Source organism: Echinops telfairi, unplaced genomic scaffold (genome assembly GCF_000313985.2).
Source record: "Echinops telfairi isolate 266 unplaced genomic scaffold, ASM31398v2 ScPeMD7_7410;HRSCAF=8448, whole genome shotgun sequence".
NCBI classification, from domain to species: Eukaryota; Metazoa; Chordata; class Mammalia; order Afrosoricida; family Tenrecidae; genus Echinops; species Echinops telfairi.
In genome coordinates this window covers 12,823,546-12,833,110 of record NW_022111310.1, presented here as the reverse complement: position 1 = coordinate 12,833,110, position 9,565 = coordinate 12,823,546, and the positions used below count along the sequence as shown (strand labels likewise).

General features: G+C 46.6%; 1 protein-coding gene across 2 annotated transcripts in view; it reads left to right on the top strand.

Annotated features, from left to right (window-relative positions):
* ELP1 (elongator acetyltransferase complex subunit 1) overlaps positions 1–9,565 on the top strand; it is a 56,112-nt gene that overhangs the window by 37,796 nt on the left and 8,751 nt on the right. For both annotated transcript variants that reach the window (XM_004710957.2, XM_045296555.1), the window contains exons 28-33: positions 789–990; positions 4,659–4,720; positions 5,219–5,281; positions 5,639–5,699; positions 8,349–8,462; positions 9,272–9,383. In XM_004710957.2, coding sequence (XP_004711014.1) covers positions 789–990; positions 4,659–4,720; positions 5,219–5,281; positions 5,639–5,699; positions 8,349–8,462; positions 9,272–9,383 — 614 coding nt within the window. The remainder of the gene's footprint in view (positions 1–788; positions 991–4,658; positions 4,721–5,218; positions 5,282–5,638; positions 5,700–8,348; positions 8,463–9,271; positions 9,384–9,565) is intronic.

The window sequence follows — 9,565 nt, the reverse complement described above, 5'->3', positions numbered from 1 at the left end:
CCTCCCCCTCTCCCATGTCCCCCCGGAACTGTCAGTCCCGTTGTTTTCTCCTCCAGATTGTTCATCCAGCCTGTCAGAATTCTTGAGTCTCCTCCAAACTCTGAGCTCCCAGAGGACCCCCTTCTTCCCTCAGTGGTCCCACTTGTCTCACAGATGGCAGACTGCCAACTGACTGAATGGTCCCCATTAGGCTTTGGGTTCCTCAGGCAGGCGCTCCATGATATGTTCTTCCCCGTGTCCCTGCCCAACACAGCCCGGTGGGCAGGGCAGGCCCATCGGCAGCCTCTGCTCTGCTGTGTACTCCTGTGTCCCACGTTTTCTCTGCTCCAGCCACGCCAGCCTTACTGGGCCTGGAGTACACTCCTCTCACTCTGCTCATGGCTGGGTCTCTTGCCCATTCTACTCTGAGCTCAGTTTGCTGACTTGTGAGACAGAAGTCACGGGCTTCCTGTCCAGTCACACTAATCCCCCATTAGTTATGTCATGAACAGTGTTGTGGTTAGAGTCGGTCGTCGGTGCCACAGAGCAGGACCTCTGTGATTGCTGTTGTCTTGTGTTTTGCATCGCTGTCACTAGGCTCACACTAGCACATACATAAATAGTCAGTACATGTTTCTTTCATGAATAAAGGACACATCCCCGGTCAGGCTTTGGGTGAATGAAAGTACTGGAGTTAACTCATCACAGCATTTTCATTAAAGTTCCCAGTAGAGGTGCAGCCTGTGTTCAAGGTTGGATGCCGTGATTCTCACATGTCCCCGCTCATCCTCACTTTCCTCCTGTCACAGGACATCAGCATGGCTTACGGGGACCACCTGTTGGAGGAGCAGCTCCGGGAGCCCGCGGGGCTGGTGTTTGCCCGCTGCGGTGCTTACGAGAAAGCGCTGGAGGCCTTCCGGGCCTGCGGCAGCTGGCAGCAAGCCCTCTGCATGGCCGCCCGACTGAACTTCACCAAAGACCAGCTGGCTGGCCTTGCCAGGACTCTGTCAGGTAAACACTGTTTATTTCTCTTCTTCTGGGCAAAGCTGTGCTTCTTCCTTGTTTGATTTGATGACTGCAGATAAATGTCGGGTAATGTAGGGCAAGATAAATCTCATACTTGCTGATAAAAATCAGTTTAGAGTGGTACTAATGAGGTTGAGCTGCTACAGCCAAAAAGCCCAGGGATGCATCAGCATGATAAAGCCAGAAGTTACTCTTTCACCGAAGCTGCACAGAGCTAAGCTGTCTGGGCATGACGAATTCAGACACCGTCCGTCTGTGGCCCTGCAGCTCATCGCATCACGCCTGTCTGCGTGGTTGTAAAGGGGCTGTCTTCACGTCTGCTCTCTAGGCCTTGGGAAGAGGGAAAAGCGAGAGTCCATTTAGGACAGTGTAGCTGGGGCCATGTGCCACGTAGGAATTGGTTGGAACCCCTGGAGCCAGGAAACCATCATAGCTATGGCCCCAAATGAGGTGGAAGAAAAGACCAGTGCCTAAACCCAGCGAAGTCAAAGGACCATCTGCTTGATGGTCCAGGGATTGCCTGAGCCGCAGGGGGAAGCAGCAGCAGGGTCTGGTTTCTTATCATAGAGGCAAGGTGAAGGACGCCGAGAGGAGGATGTGTAGGGGCTCTGACCCTCCGCAGTGTTGACGAGCGAGGAGCCACTGCTCGGAGGCCCGCGCTGTCGCAGCAGTCTGCAGAAAGGTCTGTGACACTCTGGCACGCTTAACCTCCTCGGTGCTAAGGACATGCTGTTACCCTGAGCCGGAGACCAGAGCTCTGAGGCTTTTCTCACTCATTTCCACCTGGATTCCGAACAAGAGCCCTTCCTCCGTGTGCTTTTAAGCCAGGTTCGCTGTACAGCTGCATACTCCTCGGGTCTCTGTGAGCAGTGCCGACTCGATGGCAGTGGGTTGTAGTTTGAACTAATTATGAGATCAGCAAACTTGGGTGGGATCATATAAGCTAAGGTCAAATTTATAGGGGACCTTGTGGTATAATGGTTACTCACTGGGCTAATTGTAAGTCAGCAATTAGAAGCCAGTAGCTGCTCCTCAGGAAAAAGAGTGGCTTTCTATTGCTTCTGTCATTACTAGTGAGGGTAAATTTATATCACATTAAACACCACATAAGAGTTTGTCTTAAGTTGGATGTTTATGGTCTAGAGACTTAGTTTATAAATTTAAATTTTAAGAAATTATTTTTAGATAAAAGCTTTGGATCTTTCAGCTTTTTAGGTTATTTCAAGCCAACAGAGAAGCTGAGAGCAAAATATAATGAATGACCTTTACCATGAATATACCTTAACCAACTGATATTTGACCCCATAGTCATAGCAAAAACATAAACAACTCAGTACATAGATCTCCCCAGATGGAACACACAGGAATCAAGCGGACTGCATCTCTGGAAAGAGCGGATGGAGAAGCTCAACGCCATCGGTCAAAACAGAGCTCAGAGCTGACTGGAACAGACCAGCAGTTGATGAACTGCAAGTTCAAGATGAAGGAAGTCCACGAGAGCCAAAATATGATCTGAGCAGATCCACCAGACTTTTGAGAACATCTCTAGAACAGAGTTGATGCATTGAACACTCAAAGAGCTGTTTGTACAAAACAAAGAGAAACTCCATGATTTAAACTCAGGAAAAGTGGGTGTGCAGGTTTGTACCCTTTTACAAACTTAGTCTGTATGCTGAGCAAGTAAGTAATATGTGAGGTCGGACGGTACAACGAGGACTGCAGCCTCAGGACGGAGGAAAGCACGTTAGCAGACCACAGCGACAGCCTTGTTTGCTGACAGCAAAGACTCTGACCCTCAGGGTTGCTTACACCTCAGCATTAAAGCAAAACAAAAGCAACCCCACAAAACAAAATTCCTCAGCACTGGACTAATCAACACTATCATGATCAATAGACCAAAGTGACATTGTCGAGGATTTCATGTTACTTGGATGCACAGTCAATGCCCATGCAATCAGCAGTCAAGAAATCAAATGAGGTATCATATTGAGCAAATCTGCTGTTACAGATTCCTTAAAGTGTTTTAGAAGCCAAGTTGTCCCATTGGAGGCCTGAGGTGAGGCTGACTGAGGAATGCTGAAAGAGAGCCGCTGCCTTTGACTATCACAGAGTGCTGATGGCAGAACAAACATGTCCGTGTGGGGACAAGTACGAAGTACATCTAGAATAGTCCTTAACAGTGAGGCTGGTGAGACTGGACATGCTGTCCGGAGGGACCTGCCTGGAGAAGGACATCGGCAAAAAAGCAGGAGCCTTCCATGTGACGGACTGACCCGGCGACGGCACCAGTGGTCTGAAACACCAGTGGTTATGAGGCTGGCACCGGCCTGCGCAGTGCTCGATTCTGCTGTGCTGGGGTCCCTACAGCTCAGGGGGTACCTGACAGTCACAGCAGATGCTCGTCAACCTGTACCTTGCTGTGTGTTGGCCGCACCTCACTTTGGAGTGCCTCCCATTCTCCCAGATACATACAAGGGTGAAGGGTGTTCGAGAAATAGCATACAATAGAGGAGCGTTTCAAAACACTTATGAGATATTCCATAATCTTTTACTTTCATTTTCCACGTACTCTTTGAAGCCTTCTCAGAGAGGTGCTTCCTGTCATGCAGTTTGCACAGGGTCTGCAAACAAAAGATAACTGTGTACATAATTGTGCAGGTGATGAAACCTGTTGTTTTTGTGTACATAATTGTGCAGGTGATGAAACCTGTTGTTTTTCAGTGGTGCGATGGCCGGAACTGGGTGTGAGATGGAGGCAGTGCTGCCCTTCCCCTGTGCGTCTTTTGTGTTAGGAGTATCCCGCCAGGGCCCAGAGCGACTCCAGGATGTGAACCCGTCACAGGCTCCCTCTAGTGCTCAGCCAAGAGATAGCCGTCCTTTGGTGAGCCGGAGCCCTGGCTAGGGGGCTCTGTGGGAGCCGTCGACACCCTGTGGGCCGGTTCTGCTCTGACCTGCTAGGGTCCCTGTGAGTGGGCATCAGCTTGCTGACGGTGGGCTTTTTATTTTCTATAAGAGGGAGAGCTGGAATCGTGAGTTAGCCTGGCTCAGTTTCCCACGTGCATGCTTTCACAGCATTTTTCAAAGTGAATTTTCACGCATTTTCACATCTTGAGCTAAATTTAGATTCTGCCAATTGAAGTTGGATGCTGTGGTCTGCCTACCTGTTTCCTACCACCCTCCACAAAGCACATCGTTGGGAGTATAACAGGTAGAGGTTGTTTTGGCTAGGGGCGGCCAGGTCGGTTCTGGCTCATAGTGACCCTAGTACAACAAAACACTGCTGGGTCCCGCACCCTGCTCGCCATTGTTCTGATGTTTGAACCCAGTGGAGGGCCATAGAAGAAGCACCTTCAGCGCAAGAGTCCGGCTTTGTTCTGTCCATTGCTTCATAAACACACTGGACCCTGGAAGCCCTTTTTTGTGCTGTTATGACTTGGGACACTTTCGAAAATGCTGTCTTGAAGCAGTTCTATATAAATACATACTTTGTAGAGTTCAATCAGTAATTCTTAAAATACTTTGCATAAATGATTTAAGCCAACAATGTATTTTGTGTCAACAAAAACTGTTGATGCTCAAGTTTTAGCAATACTGTTCTTAATAAGCCCACTGTTTTCAGATGTTCATTGTTTTTGTTTTATGTTATTTTGCAGGAAAGCTAGTTGAGCAGAGGAAGCTCAGTGACGCGGCCACAGTTCTGGAACAGTATGCCCAGGTACACCCCGCTCCTTTCTTTGCAGGCACCCTGCTTCCCAAGCAAGGACTTCTCAGTTGGACCCTATTGATTAAAGGCACAGTTGAGCGGGGCATTGTAAGTCCAGCGACAGTGTTTCTTTTGAAAGCCATCCGTTTTGGAAATATAAATTGACTGCATCTCTCAATAACGAGAAGCTCTGAGATAAGCTACCAGAGAGCCCTCGTAATATATGCTAGCAGTTTGAACTTGGTTAAAAACACAAAGAGTGGAGTTGATTTTGACTTCTTGAGTTTCTGAGACTAAATATTTACAGGATGATACACGTACCACATGTTCTGTTGTTATCCTAGAATGCACACCCCTCCTTTGTCTTCTGCGTCAGTGTTTGTTGAGCGTGGACTGCAGGCCACTAGGGCCGGGTCAAGACTGGAGTGGACAGAGGCTGCCGTGTAGGCAGTTACATCCAGCTTGTCCTGGTGGATCTGAGCATCTGACACCTGCTGTCTCCCTTGTCAGGACTATGAAGAAGCTGTGCTCTTGCTGTTAGATGGCAGTGCCTGGGAGGAAGCTCTGAGACTGGTGAGGGATTCTTCAGTGTCTCCTTGCGCCGGGTGCTAAGCTGGGAAAGAGAACAAGGGAGACGCGGTCGGCTGTAATCCCTTGTCTTGTGAGAGTAGAGCATTTAAAAAGAAATAGTGCATGTTCTGCATGTAAGGATTAGCAAATGTTTTTGAACTCATTTTTAATTTTACGTTATGTAACACAGTGCTGTTTTTACTGTAGTGAGTTGACTGTCCTTTGGCCACCTTCCTGGAGGCCCCCTCCCCTGCAAACTATCCTGGTCACCTCTGAAAACACTCCATTTCTTGCCAGGCATCTTAACTCTCCACTCAAGAGTCTTTTTGGCCTAATATTTGACTCTGTTTTTCCTTCCAGGTATACAAATATAACAGACTAGATATCATAGAAACCAACATAAAGCCTTCCATTTTAGAAGGTAAGGGTCCCATTTTTTAGATAGAATTCTTCATCTGACATAAAAAGATGAGAGGGGAGAGAGAGGACAATACTTCCTTTCTTACCACAAATTTTAATTATTTGTTGTTACGAAGTGTCAATAAAAATTCTCCACTGAGTGTTGCATTTAATCTTGACTGGAATTTTTAATATGCTAAACTGTTAAATAGTAACACAATATTTGGATGTTACAAAACCATGATAAGGTACATTTAAGAATCTTTGAACATAATAATGGTTGCTAAATTTAAATCTGAACTGTCTGTTAGATAATAATATTGGATCAATGGTACATTTCTAGCATTTAATAATTGCATTGTGATTGTGGGAGATACTGTTTTATTCTTAGGAGATATGTGTTGTCATAGGAAATACAAGAAGATACAAGAGAGATACACGAGATGATTCCATTATCTTTCCATTCCCTTTTCCCATGACCTTTTTGATGACCCATCTATTGAAATATTTAGTAGTGAAAGAGCATGCCTGCAATTTCCTCTCAAATATTAAAAAAAAAAAGCAAATAGAGCTAAGGGTAACGATCGGTAAATCTGGGTGAAGGGTAAGTCTTTGTTCATTGAGCAAGTGCGTTTTTAACAAATGATGGGAAACCTTTGCACGTCAAGCCTTATACCTAGAGAACAGAGCAGTGTTGCCAGCTCTAGAATCTTCTGGGGGTCACTGTGACCCCTTCAGGGCAAGATGGAAATACAGAACATCAGCTTGACTTAATAGAAATCTTGAAGAGTGTGGGTTGATTTTTGGAATTGTCTTTTTAAACATAGTCTGCCCTGTAAGTAATGTCTGGCTTTTAACATTCACTTACATTTCTTCTCTTACCCCCTTGCTTCCCCTTCCCATTTCTTAATGAGAGCTGTAGGAACTTCTTTCGGTATCACTCACTTGGGTGCTCCAAACTGGATACTGAAAGCATCCTTTCTCGTCAGTAGCCGTCCATGTAGACAGCTTTTGAGATCTTCTTTACCGTTGAGAACCTAGGAGCATGCTAACCTCGGGAATGCTGCCGATGCATGTTGAGTGGTCGCTAGGTGCCGTTGAGTCAGTTCCAACTTGGACTTCTCCAGGTAGAACACAAAAGAATCCAATAGTCTACATCTGTCGGAAGAGACTGTGCAGAAGCTCATTATCAGTGGCTAACACCGAGCAGATGCCAACTGTGGAACAGACCATCAATTGTGTTGTTGACAAAAACAATTTGTTGTCTTGCACAATTCTTTCATGTGATCTCCAGGTATATTTCTATCACCAAGATCAAATTTTCCAATTACTGTTCCTTCCTCTTTGTTTCCAACTTTTACATTTCAGTCACCCATAATTATCAATGCACCTTGATTGCATGTTTGACCAATTTCAGACTGAAGATGGTAGAATTCTTCACTTTCTCCATCTCTCACTTAGTGGTTGATGTATAAATTTGAGTACTAGTTGTATTGATTGGATCTTGTTGTATTTGGATGCATATTATCATTTCATAGACAGCATTATACTTCAAGATAGATCTTCAAAGATCTTTTCTGAAATATGAATACACCACCGTTCCTCTTCATTGTATCATTCCAGGCATTGTAAAGCATATGATTTCTTTATTCATAGTGGCCAATACCAGTCCATTTCAGCTCACTAATGCCTAAGATATGGATCTCCATGTGTTTTGTTGTACGGTGGTGGCTTTTGTGTTGCTGTGAAGCTGAAGGCTATGTCACTAGTACTTCAAGTGCCAGCGGGGTCTTCCAAAGTGCACAGGCTCCAGTGAGCTTCCAGACTATGAAGAAGGGATAGGCCGTGCGCGTTAGAGGGATATGCCATTGAAACCCCTGTGAGTAGCTCCAAAGCACTGTCAGTTACTGCCAACCTAATGGATAGAAATAGAACATTGTCGGCGACAGTGCCAGAAGACAAGCCCCACAGGTGTGAGGCTGCCAGACTATGACAGCGGAAGAGCTGCCTTCTCCAAGGACAGTCGCTCCGAATGACTCAGCTGGAATAAAGCCTGCAGGAGTAACGTCTTCTGCATGAGCATGACTCACGTGAGAAGCAAGCGCTGCAAGCATCAATCAGGGATCGGGCGTGGAGTGTACAAAGCATGAATCTAGGAAAATTGGGGCTCATTAAATGTGAAACGGAACACATAGACCCAGTACCTGTTAATAAGATGTCTCTTTGAATGGTAGTATTTTGCTTTCTTCTATGTATTCTACCATTAATGTTTTGTGTATTTTCCCATTGGACAATGATTTTAAGAAATTGGCGGATATATATGTTCAAAGCCCGAGGGCGTTCTGATGGGTGACTAGGCAGAAGCACTTGACTGTTTCCTGTTGCTTTGTTCGCAGCTTCCTGTGCACACACTCCTGTTTGCCAGTCCGCTCCGAAGTTAGATCCTAAGCCTGCACAGGGGAAGCTAGAGGTTGATGAGTAGAGTGTTCTGATTCTTAAGAGCTGGACTGTAGACCGCCAGGTCACTCTACATCGAGTAATGCTCATCGAGAAAAGAGTCTCGCTGAGAGAATCTGGAAGCCTGTTGCAGCTCCCATCACCCATGCTCCCTTCACAGTTTTCCTCTTTGTATAAACACCACCCTCCAGTTATCCTCCGTTTCGTCCCCCAGCCCAGAAAAATTACATGGCGCTTCTGGACTCTCAGACAGCCACATTCTGTCGTCATAAGAAACGGTTATCGGTGGTTCGAGAGCTCAAGGAGAAAGCCCAGCAGATGAATCTGGGTGAGTGTCTGATGCATGCCTGTGTGCATGTGTGAGGGCAGGGCTGAGCCAGAGTGGCAAGGTGTGTTAGTCTGGGTAGACTAGCGAAACAAATTCACAGAAATCCATATGTATATAAGAGTAAGTGTGCATTAGGAAAGAATCCCAACCCAGTCCATTCCAAGCCCATAAGTCCAACATCAGCCCACATGTCTGACACCGATCTACAAAGTCCTCCTCAAACTGGCAAAACACACGCAGTCACGCCCAATGCAAGAGGAAAGCCGAATCAGTGAGTGTGTGAGCATCTCAGCGCTGGCAGGGATCTCCACACGGCTTCTCCAGCACCCAGGGCTGCATCAGGATAGGTTCTTCTCAGGGAGGGATATCTCGCAGGAAGTGAGCCTTGCCAGCTGAGGCAAAGAACTGGGTAAGGCAGCTGCACCCTGGTCTGACCATCAGAGAACAAGAGACCAGTGAATAAGAAAGGCGAGGTTTACCTCTCCGCATTTCAATTACGGTGATCCCACATGTGTTTATCGGCCAGATGGCACAATAAACCTTAACTGTCACCCAAGGGCTCTGCCCCAAACCTCAGACCCTTCACTCAGAGCAGCTGACCACTTCTAAGTTTATAAAATGAGTTTGCTCATTTCCAAAAGTTTGGTAAACTGCTAGTTTACAGTAGTAATAACTGTTTATGTGATGTCGTTTTGAAATCAATTTGTCGTAAATGCCATCCATCCATGGATAGCCCTCAGTTGAGCGGTCTCCATGAACCCCCGGCTGAAGGAAGTGTTCTCGTTGTGCACCTGCTTCTGCTCTTCTAGGTGATGAGGGCCCCCACGACCCAGAGTCTGACCTCTTCTCTGAAACCAGCAGTGTTGTGAGCGGCAGTGCCACGAGTGGCAGATATTCACACAGCAACTCCAGGATATCAGCGTATGTATCCTGCTCATTCAGCACAGGGGCCGCCATCTTCCTGGTATGTGGAGCCAACGGGCTAGGGGTAGACAGACACAATTCCAGCAAGGTGGGATTTGGGCAAGGACCTCCCTGGCATATCTAAAATTACACTTGGGCTACGGCTCTTGTGCTTACCCAGCCTATGGGGCTCTTGTCCT